General features: G+C 44.7%; 1 protein-coding gene and 1 pseudogene across 1 annotated transcript; both read left to right on the top strand.

The window, feature by feature from the left end:
* The first annotated feature begins 309 nt into the window (after positions 1-309).
* IL10 (interleukin 10) lies at positions 310-5,310 on the top strand. The gene is made up of 5 exons (XM_012459203.2): positions 310-627; positions 1,492-1,551; positions 1,847-1,999; positions 3,007-3,072; positions 4,178-5,310. Exons 1-5 carry the CDS (start codon positions 463-465, stop codon positions 4,268-4,270), a joined length of 537 nt encoding a protein of 178 aa, XP_012314626.1. The 5' UTR covers positions 310-462; the 3' UTR covers positions 4,271-5,310.
* A 5,189-nt stretch (positions 5,311-10,499) lies between these two features.
* On the top strand, positions 10,500-11,877 carry LOC105722095 (elongation factor 1-alpha 1-like; annotated as a pseudogene).
* Positions 11,878-18,535: the final 6,658 nt, after the last annotated feature.

The raw sequence follows: 18,535 nt of genomic DNA, 5'->3' as shown, positions 1-18,535 counted from the left end.
GTTGGGGGCATGCAATTATTTCTCAATCCCATTGTATTCTGGAATGGCCAAGTTGTCCACGTCACTGTGACCTAGGAACACGCGAATGGGAACCCACAGCCGTGGGCCTCTGCGCACAGGACAGCTGTTCTCCCCAGGAAATTAACTTTTTTTTAAATTGAGAAGCTAAAACACTATTCTAAAAGAGGTAGCCTATCCTAAAAATAGCCATAATGCAGAAGTTCATGTTCAACCATCCTTTTTGCTTACCATGCAAAAATTAAAAACTATTAGAGAGGTTTAGAGAAGGAGGAGCTCTAAGCAGAAAAAGTCCTGTGCCGGGAAACCTGTGACTGCGGCTTTTTATGAATGAAAAGACCTCCCTGAACCCACGATATAAAAGGGGGACAGAGAGGTGAAGGTCTACATACCAGGGGCTTGCTCTTGCAAAACCAAACCACAAGACAGACTCACAGAAGAGGCATGCACAGCTCAGCTCTGCTCTGTTGCCTGGTCTTCCTGACTGGGGTGAGGGCCAGCCCAGGCCAGGGCACCCAGTCTGAGAACAGCTGCACCCACTTTCCAGGCAACCTGCCTCACATGCTTCGAGAGCTCCGAGTTGCCTTCAGCAGAGTGAAGACTTTCTTTGTGAGTATGATTCCCTCCTGTCCTTTCTCCCTTCCTAGGACTGCCTGAACTAGGCATTCTCCTGGAGCGATAAGAAGAACTCTCCTCCTCCATCCCCTCCACCTCCATTCCCCACACCCATTCCCCCAAACTTAAATTTTTAAGAGAATCCTAGATCAAGCCATGGGTTTAGTGAGTTAAGCTAAGCCCAGATGATGCAGTAAATGTGCAGGAAAAGCTGCCTTAAAAGGTAAATGCACTCTTTCCCTTGCTGAGAAACTTCTTATAAGATCCTGCTGATGCTCTATACTTTATCGATTAGGAGAATTAAAGAAGGGTCTGATTGGAGGTGAAGATGCTCCCCATGCCCTGTAGCAGGGAAACGTACATTGCCTCTGCTTAGAGCCTTTCCAGACCTGAAAGACTGGTGGTTTGGGGAAGCACTCTACATGAGGGAAACCTGCATCAGAAGGAGATTTCTATTCCCTAGGATTTTTCCAAGCTGAACAGGATGTCTACAGAAGGGAGAAAGAAAACCAGAGAACAGGATGTGAGAGGGGCTCAAGGCACCCAAGGGTTGACATAGGTGTCCCTTAAAGCCTAATGTAGCTCTGCAGAAAGAAGACCAGGACTGAGTCAAGCTTCTGCTTTCGCTTCAAAATCAGCCAGAGTTTTTAAGTAACTTGACTCTGAGGAGGAGGACCTGATTTAAGTGATGGTTCCATCACCGTTGAATCCTCTGTTTTTAAAACTCCCCTTTTGATTTTTGGGCCAGAGCCAATTTAATTAAAAAAAAAAAAACTCTAAATGAAAGGGCATCAAAAAGACTGCATTTCAGTTATTTCCCCAAACCTCAAGTTCATTCTCCTTTTGTTCTTCATGCAGCAAAAGAAGGATCAGCTGGACAGCATGCTGTTAAAGGAGTCCTTGCTGGAGGACTTTAAGGTGAGAGCAGGGGCAGGGTGCTGGGGGAGTGCGCAGTGTGATTAAGGGAAGGGAGGCTCTGCTTTCTGAGTGTAGGGAGTTGGGTCTGTTTCCTTCACTTTGAAAAGGAGAAGTGGGAAGAGCTTGACTCAGCACAGCCAGCAGTCAGAGGGTTTACAAAGGGCTCAGTCCTTGCGGGGAGGCTTCTGGTGAAGGAGGATCGCTGGAACCAAGCTGTCCTCTCCAGCTAGTGGCAGCATCCCTCTTCCCAGCCACCTCCACCAATCTCTCACTCACCTTTGGCTCCTGACCTTAGGGTTACCTGGGTTGCCAAGCGTTGTCTGAGATGATCCAGTTTTACCTGGAGGAGGTGATGCCCCAAGCAGAGAACCATGACCCAGACGTCAAGGAGCACGTGAATTCCCTGGGGGAAAAGCTGAAGACCTTCAGGCTGAGGCTGCGACGCTGTGTGAGTAGTAGACCAGTTCTTTCCCTTGCAGCTGTCCCCAAAACACGATCTCCTACAGACCAGCAGGGATACTCACATCCAGAGACACACCAAGGGCACAGACTGGCAGAGCTAGCTGTAAATGTGGAAAGACTCCTAGAATCAGATTTCTTGCTCATTTCTCTCTAAGCAGGCGTAGGGGGTGGCTGCTAGGCATTTACATGTGAAATTTGCAAATAGCTTTCCTGTTATTTGTGAGTCATTTGTGGGTTATTAACTACTCCCCTCTCTCTTCATGAAAGGAGCCCAGAGCTTCAGTCAGGCCTCCACTGCGTCTTTGTAACTAGACCCTGGGCTGGGAGCTAAGGCTCTCGAGCAGAGGAAACATCACTCACCTCTTTTAATCTCAACATTTTGAAAGCAAAGCTCTAAGAAGGGCCCAATTAACTGACAGGATTTTCCCTGGCATTTTAGAAGGGACGGGGGGCTATTCATGACTGGGCTAATGTCTATTAGTAATTCCTCCAGGTAATTATTTCTCCAACTGAAATGATGCTATCACTACCAATGGTTTCCCTTGTTCCCTCACCAATATTGGAAAATCAGTCGATGTCTATTTGTAGGACAGCGCTATGTGAAAGGTTTGGTTTAAGTAGCTTCCCTCCTTGAGTGCTTAGAAATGGTCTTCGGTGGCTGTGACTGATGGGGAGGGACAGGATAGAGAGGCAGAAAAGGGCTGGCGATGCTGTAGAGTTCTGGGGGAGGAAGGAATCCCAAGACCTGGGTTGTCATCCAAGCCTTGCAAACATCTCAGGGTAGGTCCTGGAGAAATACATTTTATCTCCCAGGGCCATGGTTCTTCTCTGACCCTTGGATAATGAGTAAGTGTGAAGCAGGATTCACTTCTCTCTGGGAGCTGTGAGATGAGGCATTAGGATAAATCTGGCCCCCTCTTCATGCCAACCCCAAGTGTGATGGACATGGAGCTGGGAGCCAGGATCACCAACACTTTCTCTTTTCTTCCACAGCATCGATTTCTTCCCTGTGAAAACAAGAGCAAGGCAGTGGCGCAGGTGAAGAATGCCGTCAGTAAGGTGAGCCTGGACGGTGGCAGAGAGGGTCTGCAGAGTACAGCCCATGCCCACCTCCCAACCCCGAAGCGTGGAAAGTGGCGGGGACTCAGTAGGCCCCATCCTTCATTGGAGGGAGTGTGGGAACCTGACAGATGGTATGACCTGCTCAGCCAGTGAGGAGCTGCCGCCTTGGTTGTGTTTGTTTTCTGTTAAGCGTCTCTGGGGGTTTCTAAATGACTGCTCACCGCCTTTGCAGGCTTGCGGGTTGGGCTGGCCGGCCAGCCTATGAACACAGCGAGCTGTGTGCTGGGGAGAGTGACAAAGGAAACAGAAAGTACAGAAAGTAGCTTGTTGGGAATCTAGGCTGAACCCACACGTGCAGGAAGCCGGCACACAAATGCGCACATACAAATACACCTGGGGGTTCAGCCCAGACTCCCCAGAACTCAGAATGAGCAGGAAGTCAGATTCTCACTTGCCTGGAGTTGGTTCAAGCCCACTTTCCTTCTGCCCCTTGCACCTCCTAAGGTGCCTGAGAATGTCAGCTCCCAAACCAAATGGGGTTTCACACTTCCAGCTGCGCATGAACTTTTTACATCTGATTTCCCAGAAACCATGTGGCCTATGTCCTCCTTGTGGGCTGGGAACAGACACTGAACAGAGTGCCAACATCGGGGATGTGAACCTCTCACAGTAGGCCAGAGCGGCAGGGCAGGGTCCGCTCATTGGTGGAAGAGCACAGACATTTAAAAGGCTCCCTTCTCTGCTTCTCCCACCATCTTGCTTTCGAAGTGCTTCCTCTAATGTCTTTTCATCAGACCCTGCATAATCATCCTGTGAACACATGACCCTTAAAATTGTTGAATAGGCACCATTTCGAAGACGGTGCTTTGCAAAGTGAATGCTCCCCTTGCTAGCCAGTAGCTGTACTTCAGGCTTGGAGGAGATGAAGGTCAGTGCTCAGCCTTTTCCAAGGCAGCTGGGCCTATCCTCCGGTTTACTTCCCAGCGTGAGGGAGGACAAGCAGCCTCTGCACTCAAGGTCATGCCCATCCATGAGCATGGAGGAGGGGAGTCTATCTGGTCCCCAGAAGGGATTTTAACTGACTGTTTATCTCCCTACGCAGCTCCAAGAGAAAGGCATCTACAAAGCCATGAGTGAGTTTGACATCTTCATCGACTACATAGAAGCCTACATGACAATGAAGACGCAAAACTGAAACGTCAGGGCAGCGACTCCATAGACTCTAGGACATAAATTGGAGGTCTCCAAAATTGGGTCCAGGGTTCTGGGATAGCTGACCCGACCCCTCGGGAAACCTTGTTGTACCTCTCTCCTGGCATATTTATTACTTCTGATACCTCAACCCTCATTTCTATTTATTTACTGAGCTTCTCTGTGAACAATTTAGAAAGAAGCCCAATATTATCATTTTTTTTTCAATATTTATTATTTTCACCTTTTTTTAAGCTGTTTCCATAGGGTGACACACTATGGTATTCAAGTGTTTTAAGATAAATTGTAAGTTATGTAAGGGAGAGAAAAAAATACGTTCCTTGGGGAGCCGACGGAAGCTTTCATTCCAAGCCTGACCACGCTTTCTAGCTGTTGAGCTGTTCTCCCTGACCTCCCTCTAATTTCTCTTGTCTCTGGGCCTGGGGTTTCCTAACTGCTACAAAGACTCTTAGGAAGAGAAACCAGGGAGCCCCTTTGATGATTAATTCACCTTCCAGTGGTTCGGAGGGATTCCCCTAACCTCATTCCCCAACCACTTCATTCTTGAAAGCTGTGGCCAGCTTGTTATTTATAACGACCTAAATTTGGTTCTAGGCCGGGCGTGGTGGCTCATGCCTGTAATCCCAGCACTTTGGGAGGCCAAGGCGGGCAGATCACTTGAGGTCAGGAGTTCCTAACCAACCTGGCCAACATGGTGAAACCCCCTCTGTACTAAAAAATACAAAAATTAGCCAGGCGTGGTGGTGCGTGCCTGTAATCCCGGCTCTTTGGGAGGCTGAAGCAGGAGAATCACTTGAACCAGGGAGGCGCAGGTTGCAGTGAGCTGAGATCACACCACTGTACTCCAGCCTGGGCAACAGAGTGAGACTCCATCTCAAAATAATAATAATAATAGTAAATTTGGTTCTAATAGAACTCAGTTTTAACAAGAAGTGATTCAATTCCTCTGGGAATGTTACATTGTTTGTCTGTCTTCATAGCAGATTTTTATTTTGAATAAATAAATGTATCTTATTCACATCACGTTCTGGTGTCAGTTGAATCTTGTCTGACTATGATCGTTCCCTCAAAGCTCCCAAGACAAACAAGGTGGATGAGTGAATTCTGCATTTCAGAGAAAGGAAGCCAGCTACCCTCTCCCAGGAGAGAGGGAAGGTTCCAAACCTGATCAGAGAAAAAGCTATTCTCACTTTAAAGCCAACAGCAGAGACACCGTGGTCTTCCCACAACGCAATCCTTTAAAGATTTGCTCCTAAATCCCTAAAGATCATGCTGATTTCCAAAGATGAGGAGATTCTGTAGGTACCAAAATTAGAAAAGTAAACAGGAAAGGTTTTTTGTCTCTTTTTTTTTTTTTTAAGACAGTCTCACTCTGTCTCCCAGGCTGGAGTGCAATGGCACAATCTCGGCTCACTGCAACCTCCGCCTCCCAGTTTCAAGCGATTCTCCTGCCTCAGCCTCCCAAGAAGCTGGGACTCTGGGACTCTGGGACTACAGGCACGTGCCACCACGCCCGGCTAATTTTTTGTATTTTCAGTAGAGACGGGGTTTCATTATGCTGGCCAGGCTGGTTAGGAACTCCTGACCTCAAGTGATCCGCCCTCTTCAGCCTCCCAAAGTGCTGGGATTATAGGTGTGAGCCACCGTGCCCAGCCAGGGGAACTTTTTAGTGTGAATACGAATTTGCCTGGGTTTTCCTGAGGATTAAGATAATGAGCTAACAGGACTTCTGGCACTAGGAGGTGGTCGCAGTGCCTATAGTTGGTTGTTATTGGTCATCACGACTAAAAACTCCCGCCAAAGCCTCTTTGAGCTGAGATTCGTGGCAACAGGGCTGGACCCAACAGAGTTGAAAATAAGCAAATTAGCCCACTTGAGAGATTAGCCGAGGACACAAGCTGCTGCTCTTTCTGTCCCCTCTCTAAGCCACCAGACGTATGTGAGATTGGCTTCTGAACTGCGGTCTGCTGGGAGGGGCATGGTGGCTGGGGAAGCCCTACTCAAAGCCTCGTGACTTGGAGGAGAGAGGAGGAAAAAATGGGCTGCGTAAACACTGGTCTCCCTCACGCTCTGCCTGGGCAGCCCTCGTCTGGGGAAGGGTGGGAGCTGAAAGGCTGTGGTCAGTTTTTCAGTAAGACCTGACTCACTTCGGTTAAAGTAACCAAAGGAAGGAAGTGGGAAACATCAAAGCTAAAATTCTGAGATGAAAGGGTAGGAGTAAAAATGGAGGTTAGCAGAAGATAAGGAGAGGGAGCCTGAAGCTCTCTACTCTGAGGCGATCCATATTGAACTACAGAAGACATCCCGAGTCTGTGAGAGGAAAATATTGGGGCCCCAAAATCACTGAGCTAAAGGGAGAGGTCAAGCTGGGAACTGCTCAGGGCAAACCTGCCTCCCCTTCTATTCAAAGTCATCCGTCTGTTCAATGCGATAGATGCATACCTGATAGCCTCCTTTGGAAAAGAATCGGAAACTCAAAAAAATGCCACCATGTGTCTCTCAGCTACCTGTGACCTGGAAGTCCCCTCCCTGTTTTGAGTTGTCCCCATCTTTCTGGACGGAACCAATGTACTTCTTGCATATATTGATTGATGTCTCATGTCTCCCTAAAATGCATAAAACCAAACTGTGCCCCGACCTTGGGCCCATGTCGTCAGAACTTCCTGAGGTCGTGTCACAGCCACGTGTCCCCAACCTCGGCAAAATAAACTTTCTAAATTAATTGAGACGTGTCTCAGATTTTCAGGGTTCACAAGTCCCCTGGCCTGGAAGGTTTAGGCAGTCAGCCTTCCAGGCAATGCATACTGACTTTAGTTTGAGGCTGGTACTTTGAGGGAAGTGGGCATCTGAAACAGAAACTCACCTGAAAAAAGCTCTACAGCTGATAAGATATTAACAATAGCTACCATTTATTAAGAACTACAATGTATTAAGCTAATCACTTATTTTAAGCCACTTGGTATGTATGTATACAGTAATAATGTGGCATTATTGCTGTTTTCTCTAAGAGGAAACTGATAGTCATTTTTTTTCTCTTACATTTGCTCTATTGGGATTTAATAATCAAACATTCTGTAGATCATATTTGACAGTAGAAGTTTTTGAACAACCGTACTAATCCAGCTCATTAAATCGTGAGTCGATCACAGATTAACCTGGGAGAAAACACAGGCTCTGCACTTCCAATTCATCATCTGTTTGTGTGTGTAATTCTTCCAGTATCCCTGATACTTACGTTAATGGTAATATGAACATTGACTAAAGTCATTTGCTGGCTACTTTGCTAAGTACTTGATATATATTAGCTCATTAATTATCATGTAAAACCATGAAGCACTATTAATATCTCCATTTTTTCATGTAGTAAAAATGAGACCCAGAGAAGCTATATAATCTACCTTTGGTCATCCCGCTGTTGAATGACAGTCCATGGTTTTAATGATTATGCCACACTTCTAAAGTCATTTCCACAGGTAAATTACTGCACCATCCTTCTTTCCTAATATAATTCTGTTTGTATTATGAAAAATTGAGATACAGGTTTTACGGTATGTTGTGTATCCACTTTTGTTTGTCTCAAGATATTTTTAAATTTCTCTTTTAATTTCTTCTTTGACCCACTGGCTGTTTGGGAGCATGAGAAATGTGAATCTGGCTTGGCCTCATGGATAACATGGAGAATGGAGAACTGAGTATAGAGTCAAATAGTTTCCTCTTTGTATTAGTTATCTATTGCTGTCTTCAACATTTAGCTGCTTAAAACAACACACATTTGTTATCTCACAGCTTCTGTAGCTCAGGAGTCTCAGAGTGACAACTAGGAATTCCATCTCAGGATTTCTACTGAGGCTTTGTCAGAAGGACACCCAGGGTTGCAGTTACCTGGTGGATTGATGGGGCTAGCAGATGCGTGGGTAACATGGCACACTCACTGTGCTGTTGGCAGGTGGCCTTGGTTCCCCTTCACAGGGCTTCTTGAGTGTCCTCACAACATGGCAGCTGTCCTCCCCAGAGCCAAAGATGCCAGAAAGAATAAGGAGGAAGTTGCAGGATCTTTTATGACCTAACTCCAGAAATCTCACACCATCGCTTCCGCTATATTCTATTTGTTAAAAGTGAACCAGTAAGTATAGCCCACATTCAAGGGAAAGGGAATTGAAGGGAAGAGTGTCTAAGAATTTGTGCACCTATTTTAAAACAATTACGCCCTTCTAAGAAGTTAGAAGAGATAGTTTTGTGCTCCTGAGCAGGTAGGAAAAAGGGGAGGAGCTGGGAGGGCCTCAGTGTGCCTGGATAGGCCATCATCATGCACACTCTCACCTTCAGTCCTCTCTCATAGGCTCAGTCTAATAGATTTACTTCTCTAAGGCTTGGTTTCTCATCTGGAAAACTAGCAAAACGTCTTCCCAGGTGCTATGGCCTGAATGTTTGTGTCTCACCAAAATGTCTACTTTAAAGCCCTTTCCCCAGTGTGATGGTACTTGAAGGAGAGAACTTTTGGAGGTGATTAAGGTTAGATGAGGTCATAAGGGTGGGGCCCTCAGGATGAGATTAGTGCCCTTATGAGAAAGACACTAGAGAGCTTTCTGTCTTCCCCCCACCACTCCCAAGGGCATTCAAAGAAGAGGTCTCGTGTGCACACAGTGAGATGACAGCCACCTCCAAGCCAAGAGAAGAGGACTCAGAATGAAACCTGCCTTGCCAGCACCTTGATTTTGGACTTCCCAGCCTCCAGAATAGTGGAAAATAAGTTTCTGTTGTTTAAGCCACCCAGTCTGTGGTATTTTGCTATGGCATCCTGAGCTGACTAATATAACAGGTTTGATACAACTGCCAAGTAAAATCTCAGGTATGAAGGTACGTATGTGTTTTGAACAGGGAGCACAGAGATGAGGTTTTGATGGGATTTTTCTTTTTAAGCAATAAGCCTTTATTCTCTAAGAAAAACAGCCGTCCCATCTCCTCCATGTCTACTCTGTGTCCTTACACCTGAGTTTGGAAAACAGTGGAGAATAAGAATCTCTGTTTGTCTGTGATCCTGGCTTTGGAGGTAAGGAAGATGAAAACAGTGAGAGAAGCCCCTGAAATCTGTGATGACAATGTGGTTATCTATGGAGCCACTGAAGGAAATTAGGGAAGAAGCAAATGGGTTCTTCCACCCTGGGAGTGAAGCACAAGGCAGAAGGAAAGGGAAGAGATCAGAAATGAAAAGAAAGAAGAGGCCGGGTGCCGTGGCTCACACCTGTAATCCCAGCACTTTGGGAGGCTGAGGTGGGTGGATCACTTGAGGTCAGGAGTTCAAGACCAGCCTGGCCAACATGGTGAAACCCCATCTCTACTAAAAATACAAAAAAATTAGCTGGGTGTGGTGGCATGAGCCTGTAGTCCCAGCTACTCAGGAGGCTGAGACAGAGAATCGCTAGAACCTGGGAGGCAGAGGTTGCAGTGAACTAATATTGCGCCATTGCACTCCAGCCTGGGCAACAAGAGTAAAACTTCATCAAAAAAGAAGGAAGAAAGGAAGGAAGGAAGGAAGGAGGCAAGATAGCTCAGTGGCAAAAATTGCCCATTCTGACATGTGTCCCCCCTCAAAACACTTGGATGAGTAGTTTTAACCGTGGAATGCAGGAATCAGCTTTAGTCCTGGGGCAATTTAGGGAGAAGCAGACATAACACTCCAAGGAAATGGGAACTGGATCGTAAGAACATAAACTCAGAATTTAAAATGACAGGAAGATCTTTCAACTTTGATAAGTGACAGAACTGGCTACAGAATGAATCAGTCACCTTTGTATCTCTGAGGGGACAGTGGGTCCCAGGTGACACATGGGTTCCATTATTCGATACCCCTTTTAGGCACTAACTCACTTGGTGACTGCAAAGATTTTACTTAACTTGTCTGGAACTCAGTTTCAACAATAAATAAGAAAATAGGTCTGAGTCGATGGTTTCCCTTGGGGAAAGCCATTCACCCTTGAGGCCACTAGAGTGGAGCCAATAGCCCCTGGGGCCACTAGAGTGATGGCACTCATAGCAGGGGATGAGTAGTCTCAGCAATTTCCAAAATTTGAAAAAGCCTCATGGAAATTGTACGTTTACCAATACCTCCTCTCTTAAGTCTGCACAAGCTCATTAAAAAGCACTTCTCGCTTTTTTGCAATGGGTTTGCCACCAGAACACAGATGTCGTGAAAACTACCCCTAAAAGCCAAAATGGGAAAGGAAAAGACTCATATTAACATTATCATCATTGGACACGTAGATTCAGGCAAGTCCGCCACTACTGGCCATCTGATCTACAAATGCGGTGGCATCGACAAAAGAACCATTGAAAACTTTGAGGAAGAGGCTGCTGAGGTGGGAAAGGGCTCCTTCAATATGCCTGGGTCTTAAATAAACTGAAAGCTGAGTGTGAATGTGGTATCACCATTGATACCTCCTTGTGGAAATTTGAGACCAGCAAGTACTACGTGACTGTCATTGATGCCCCAGGACACAGAGATTTCATCACAAACATGATTACAGGGACATCTCAGGCTGACTGTGCTGTCCCGATTGCTGCAGCTGGTGTTGGTGAATTTGAAGCTGATATCTCCAAGAATGTGCAGACTGGAGAGAATGCCCCTCAGGCTTACACGCAGGGTGTGAAACAACTAATTGTCGGTGTTAACAAAATGAATCTCACTGAGCCACCCAACAGCTAGAAGAGATATGAGGAAATCGTTAAGGAAGTCAGCACTTACATTAAGAAAATTGGTTACAACCCTGACACAGTAGCATTTGTGCCAATTTCTGGTTGAAATGGTGACAACATGATGGAACCACGTGCTAACATGCCTTGGTCCAAGGGAAGGATGGCAATGCCAGTGGAATGACACACTGCTTGAGGCTCTGGACTGCATCCTACCACCAACTCGTCCAACTGACAAGCCCTTGCGCCTGCCTCTCCAGGATGTCTATAAAACTGGTGGTATTGGTAGGTACTGTTCCCACTGGCCGAGTGGAGACTGGTATTCTCAAACCTGGGATGGTGGTCACCTTTGCTTCAGTCAATGTTACAACCGAAGTAAAATCTGTCAAAATGCACCTTGAAGCTTTTAGTGAAGCTCTTCCTGGGGACAATGTGGGCTTCAATGTCAAGAATATGTCTGTCAAGGATGTTTGTCATGGTAATGTTGCTGGTGACAGCAAAAACAACCCACCAATGGAGGCAGCTGGCTTCACTGCTCAGGTGATTATCCTGGACCAGCTAAGCCAAATCAGCACTGGCTATGCCCCTGTACTGGATTGCCACACAGCTCACATTGCATGAAGGTTTGCTGAGCTAAAGGAAAAGATTGATCGCCATTCTGGTAAAAAGCTGGAAGATGGCCCTAAATTCTTGAAGTCAGGTGATACTGCCATCATTGATATGGTTCCTGGCAAGCCCATGTGTGTTGAGAACTTCTCAAACTATCCACCCCTGGGTTGCTCTGCTGTTCGTGATATGAGACAGACAGTTGCCGTGGGTGTCATCCAAGCAGTGAACAAGAAGTCTGCGGGAGCTGGCAGGGTCACCACGTCTGCCCAGAAAGCTCGGAAGGCTAAATGAAGATTATCCCTAAGACCTGCCACCCTGGTCTTAATCAGTGGTGGAAGAATGGTCTCAGAACTGTTTGTTTCAATTGGTCACTTAAGCTTAGTGGTAAAAGACGGGTTAATGATAACAATGCGTCGTAAAACCTTCAGAAGGAAAGGAGAATGTTTTGTGGAGCACTTTGGTTTTCTTTTTCGCGTGTGGCAGTTTTAAGTTATTAGTTTTTAAAATCAGTACTTTTTCACGGAAACAACTTGATCAAAAATTGTCACAGAATTTTGAGACCCATTTAAAAAGTTTAATGAGAAGAAAAAAAGTGCTTCTCCCTGTCTGGATGGAGTCATCCACTGTGTGGAAAGACAGGATGCCTCATGCCAATCAGAAATTCTATTTGGCCGTTATCTATTACATCTTATTTTTTCATTCATTCATTCATTTGGGAAAGGAGTCTTGCTCTGTCGCCAGGCTGGAGAGCAGCGGCACAATCTCAGCTCATTGCAACCTCTGTCTCCCAGGTTCAAGGGATTCTCATGCCTCAGCCTCTTGAGTAGCTGGGATTATAGGCACCCACCACCACGCTGGGCTAATTTTCATATTTTTAGTAGAGACAGGGTTTCACCATGTTGGCCAGGCTGGTTTCGGGCTCCTGGCCTTCACTGGTCCACCTGCCTCGGCCCACAAAAGTGCTAGGATTACAGGTATGAGCTACCACGCCCAGGGCATCTATTACAGCTTTGATTAAGGCAATCAGAAAATGGGATTATTTCTTCAAAAATTTGTAAGCAGTCAAACCATTTTAAAACAGAGAGTCTCTGGAGAAAATTAATAGCAGCAGTCCTTAAATTAAAAGCTTCAAAACCACTAAACTAGATGACCTCTGAATTCTGTTCAAGCCCATAGTTCCTAATTCCAGTCACTGACTCCTCCAGCCCACAAGCCTAATCCCACCTGACCCCTCCTCCAGGACTCATTCCTATGTCTGCAGCATCTGCACTGCCAATTTTCCAGACAGTTCCCATTTATCTGTGTATCATCAACCGCTCCCTCCCCAGCAGAATTGAGCTGACATTGAGACTTTAGCTTCCAGAGGCCTCCTTGACACCCTGGCTGGAGAGGACAAGGGGGACATAAAAAACCTAAGAAAAGTGACACAGCGTACCTCTGACTCTATAGCACAGAATGATGTGCACAGCTTCTGGAGCCTGGACCCAGGCTGCCACTTACTTCTCAGCTACATGACCTTGAGACATCACCTACCTTGGTATTCTCCTCTGTAACACGGAGAGAATAATTATTCTTTCAAGGTATTGTTGTCATAAAAAATAAAGGCATGAATACATAAAACTCTCCTGGCTCAGAATAAATACTTAAGAAAAGCAGCTCTATCTTAGACATTTGGGAAAATGCTCCCATCCAACCAGATGGAACAATAGGTGCCAACACCATGGAAAATAGCTGGACACACCTTGCACTTGTACCCAATGTAGACCTGGACTTTTCCTTATAATGCCTTCTGCCTCCCTACCACCATTTCCGGTCAGAAAGAGTCAATGGTTCGTCCCTGCACTTGGAAGGGAAAGAAAGGAAGCAACGTTTTTTGAGTGCCTGCTTTCAATTTCCTGAAAGTGATCGTAGAAATGCTTGGCTTGGTGAAGTAAAAAAGTACATATTATTAATTACAGCCCCTAGAGTTCTAGAAAACCAGTAAACAGCTTAACATAGATGCCTAACTGCCCTTTAGAGCAATAGTAGCTGCACATGCTATTAAGTATGGATTAGATTAACGATGTAGAAGGCTTCATTTGATTACAGCACTGCACTTTGCTTAAATATGCTCATTCGCCATCGTCGCCACCGATCTGCTAGCAATATGAAATATGAGAATTCAGCCCACTATTCTGCTTCTCCCCTTACTATTATTCGAGAAAAAATATTTTCCAAGGTCATGAAGCCATTGTGTCCAGTATACAATCCAGAATCTTATGCCTATTTAAAGAAGTCTTCCTGCATTACTTAGAGGCCCCAGATGTCATTTCCAAAACTGATCCTATTATACATCCGTCACCAAGGCTGAATGAGTACCTTTGGTCAGTATGCAGCATTAAATGAATAATTGAATCTCTCTACATAATAATCTCCGCATTCACGTCTGATGATCACGACACCCAAATCAAAACAGAGGCAGATCGCTTCTCCATAAATTTTGCCCCAAGCCAGAGATTTTACAAGATACACACTTATTCACTCAGAACCTATTATGCTGTAGTTTATGTTGGGTGTTGAAGAAAAGTAGTGAATAAGACAGGTGTGATCTTTGCTCTTATGGATTTCATTTAATTTTTTAAATAGAGATGGGGGTCTCACTATGTTGCCCAGGCCAGATTCAAACTCCTGAGTGCAAGTGATCCTCCTGCTTTAGCCTCCCACCTGGAGCCTGGCTCCAGCTACATGGATTTAATAGCTAGTTGAAGAAACAGACATTATAAAGTTAACTATATAATTTTATTATAATCGTGATGATTTCTATTAATCAGAAGTGAAAGATTTAAGAAAGCAACTAACCTAGACTCAGGGCTAGGGGAGGCTTTCATGAGGTGGTGACATTCAACTAGACATGAAGGCTGAGCAGGAGTTGGCCCAATGAAGAGAGACGTGGTAAGAAGCAGAGCGTTTTGCAGATTTAAAGACCCCGTAGAACAGCAAAGAATGGGGGAAGAAGGGTTCATCTCTGGAGCAAAGATAGATTTGTATCAATTCATAACCCAGCTGGACCCTGGGCTCTCTTCACAGCCCTCTGACTTCTCCATCCCATCTCATGTTCTGAGGCCCTGAGGCAAGAAGAATCTTAAACTGTTTGAGAAACTAAAAGATGAATCACAGCAAGTAAGGGATATTATATCTCATGGGAAGAGACTTAAGATGAGCTTGAAGAAGCGGGCAGGGGTCTGATCATTCAGGGATGGTAGGCCATGGTAAAAAAAAAAAAAATTAGACTAAGAGTAAAGGGAAGCCATTGAAATCTATTAAGCAGAAAGGAGATCATATACCTTCTGTATGCGACCATTTAGGGGCCATTTGCTTCCAGTCCAGACAGGAAGAAACTGTGGTCTGGACTAAAGTGGTAATAAACAGGAATTGAGAGAAGCACAAGGTTTCAAACAGTCTGCAATTATTTAGGTCAGAATCGTGAGAGTGGTGACGGCCAAGATGAACCCTCATCTCTGGCCTGAGTGGAGAAGTAGCAGGTTTGAAGGAGAAGGTGATCTGGTCTACACTGGCCCTGCTGAGTTGGAGGTGCCTCTGAGTCTTTAAGTGAAAATACACACGTGGTCAGATGGACATCAAGAGCTAGTGTGGAGATCACTATGTGGGGGTCATTGATACAAAGATGATGAGTAAAATCATGGGAGTGGATAAGATTACGCAGGGAAAAGAGTGCAGCATGGAAGAGAAGAGGGCCCAGAACCAAGCTCTGAAGAACCCAGATATTCATAAGTCAGAGCAGGAGAAGCTGTCAAAGGAACACACTGAAGAGTGGCCTGAGCAAGACAAGGAAACACCAGAAGACAGTGGCGTCCTGAGGACAAGGAAAGAAACCATTTTGAGAAAGAGATTGGTCAGCTGGATCAAATGCTATCAAAAGGTCAAGTAAAGTCAAGACATAAGAGCCCCTACTGCATGGAGCAAATGGAAGTGCTGTTGACTTTATCAAGAAGAGCAGGGAGTGGTAGAGATGGAAGATGGATGGTTGCACATGAAATGGGAGGTGAAAAAATGGGGGATGGGCATGGTGGCTCATGCCTACAATCCCAGCACTTTGGGAGGCCAAGGCGGGCAGATCACCTGAGGTCAGGAGTTCAAGACCAGCCTGGCCAACCTGGTGAAACCCCATCTCTACTAAAAATACAAAAATTAGCCAGGCGTGGTGGTGCATGCCTGTAATCCCAGCTACTCGGGAAGCTAAAGAAGGAGAATTGCTTGAACCGGGGAGGTGGAGGTTGCAGTGAGCCAGGATCGTGCCACTGCACTCCAGCCTGGATGATAGAGCAAGACTGCATCTCAAGTAATAATAATAATAATAGGATGACAAGCGTGGACAACTCTTTCAAGATACTGGGCTGGGAGAGGAGAAGTTGAAGACAGAAGAGTGAGATGGGAGAACTGATGAAATCAGGTTACTCAGAAAGCAGGATGGGGTGGGATGCAGGCAGAAGAAAGAACTACCTTTGAAATCAGGAGGGCACCTCCACTGAATAATAACAGGAAGAAAGTAGAGACGGTGGGTACAGAAGCAGGTTGCTTTGAAGAATCGTTGGCAGGAAGTTGAGGTTGATTTCATCAGATGGCTTATATTTACCCTTGAAAGAATGAATAAGGAGGAGAGAATGCAGAGTGGTTTGAGGAAAGAAACAAAGATTTGAAATGATGTTTGCAGAGATAGGAAAGATAAACAACTCTAGAGAAATGTGGTAGATTCCCAGGCAGTGTTGAGCCCAGTTGAGGTAGGTGATGATGAATTGAAATGGTCTACCAGACGGTATCATTTTTTTCAGGATTCTTTTGGCAGCCTGGGGAGCGACACACAGAAGGCAGAATCGTTTTGCCCCGTGAGTATGACAAAAGGACCAGGAGGAGAAGTTGAAAGCACAGGCATACCTCATTTTATTGCACTTCACTTTATCCGTTGTGCTTTGTAGATAATGCAGGGTTTTTTTATAAATTGAAGGTTCGTGGCATTCCATGACGAGCAAGTCTCTCGACACGATTTTTCCAACAGCATGTGCTCACTTTGTGTCTCTGTGTCACATTTTGGTAATTCTCAGAATATTTCAAAGTGTTCACGATTACTAAATGTGTTGGGGTGTCCTGCGATCAGTGATCTTTGATGCTAACGTTGTAGTTGTTTGGGAGCACCACGAACTGTGCCCACGTAAGACAGAGAACGTAACTGATCGGTGTCTTCTGTGTGCTTTTTTCTTGCCAAAAATATAAAATGTTTTAATTTCATCCTATAAATTGCTATCACTTATATCGTAACCTTTATCTCTTAAAGGAATATGTAGAACCATACAGCGCATCTTAAATTATTTTAAAGTTACCAATTTGTTCAAATCTCTCTATAGTCGAGATTTTGGCTTCTATAACAAACAGAAAATAGGTTATATTGAAATTAGTTTGAGGATTATTTGTGCATGAATTTTTGCCTTCAAAGTCATGCAGAGTTCTTTTGCTTGCTCTGATTTTCTTATATTGTATTAAACTGTCACTTTTGTTCATACGTCACATGTAGTTTCACTCAATTTAAACAGTCAATTTTCTCTAAAATTAAAAAAATTAATCTTTTAAAAAGTGAATCTACTTTTTGGTTTTGTAAGCTTTTGATAAGATTATTGCTGTAAGTTATACATAAAAACATTATGGTAGCAAATATAAAATTAATCTTATTTTTCACCAACAATTACAATTCACTCTTCATTTAACGTTCTTCTAATGTTTCACTTATACATCTTCTGTCTTGTCTAGACTAAGTCTAATTGCTTTTGTAGCATTATTTTAGGGGAAAGGGGAATTGTTTATTTCCCTCCATGGGGTTTAGACAAGTAATTTCACATTTCATTTATGTTGTGTGTGCTCTGACTACTCCACCAATTGCCTGCTCCTCCATCTCTCTCCTCCTAAGACCTCTCTGTTATCTGACATGTAACAATATTAAAATTAGGCCAATTAATAACCCTACAATGGTCCCTAAGTGTTCAAGGAGAAGGAAGACTCACACATCTCTCTTTAAATTAAAAGCCAGAGATGATTAACCTTAGTGAAGGAAGGCATGTTGAAAGCTGAGACAGACCAAAAGCTAGGGCTTTCGTACCAAACAGCCAAGCTGTAAATGTGAAGGAAAAGTTTTTGAAGGAAATTAAAAGTGCTATTCCACTGAATACACAGAGGATAAGTCAGTGAAACAGCCTTATTGCTGATTAGAGAAAGTTTGAGTGGTCTGGATAGATCAAACCAACCACAACACTCCCTTAAGTCAAAGCATAATCTAGAGTAAGGCCCTTGCTCTCTTCAATTCAAGGTCCTTGCTCTGGATTAGAATAAGCTGCAGAAGAAAAGTTGGAAGCTATGAGTAGTTGGTTCATGAGGTTTAAGGAAAGAAAAAAGAGGCATCTTCTTAATGTAAAAGCAACGTGAAACGGCAAGTGCTAACCTAGAATCTGCAGCAAATTAACCGGAAGATCTAGCTAAGATCATGGATAAAATTGGTTACATTAAAGAATAGATTTTCAATGTAGATAAAACATTCTTATATTGGAAGAAGATGTCATCTGGGGCTTTCATAGCTAGAAAGAAGTCAATGCCTATCTTGAAATCTTCAAAGGACAGGTTTATTCTCTTGTTAGGGGCTAATGCAGCTGGTGACCTTAAGTGGAAGCCAAAGTGCATTTACCATTCTAAAAACCCTAGGACCCTTAAGAATTAAGCTAAATCGCTGGGCGCAGTGGCTCACGCCTGTAATCCTAGCACTTTGGGAGGCTGAGGCAGGTGGATCACAAGGTCAGGAGGTCGAGACCAGCCTGACCAACATGGTGAAACCCTGTCTCTACTAAAAATGCAAAAATTAGCTGGCAATGGTGGAGCACACCTGTACTCCCAGCTTCTCGGGAGGCCGAGG

This window comes from Aotus nancymaae, unplaced genomic scaffold (assembly GCF_030222135.1).
Source record: "Aotus nancymaae isolate 86718 unplaced genomic scaffold, 86718_ANA_hifiasm-v0.15.2.pri h1tg000039l, whole genome shotgun sequence".
NCBI lineage: Eukaryota > Metazoa > Chordata > Mammalia > Primates > Aotidae > Aotus > Aotus nancymaae.
Note: the sequence above shows the minus strand (reverse complement) of the source record. Positions and strands in the feature narration are given on the sequence as shown.

Bases quoted from the DNA above. Each gene is read 5' to 3' on its own strand.
- IL10 (XM_012459203.2), top strand. From the start codon at position 463: ATGCACAGCTCAGCTCTGCTCTGTTGCCTGGTCTTCCTGACTGGGGTG. The intron at 628-1,491 runs GTGAGTATGATT...TTCTTCATGCAG, and splicing joins GCAGAGTGAAGACTTTCTTT to CAAAAGAAGGATCAGCTGGA. The intron at 2,000-3,006 runs GTGAGTAGTAGA...TTTCTTCCACAG, and splicing joins GGCTGAGGCTGCGACGCTGT to CATCGATTTCTTCCCTGTGA.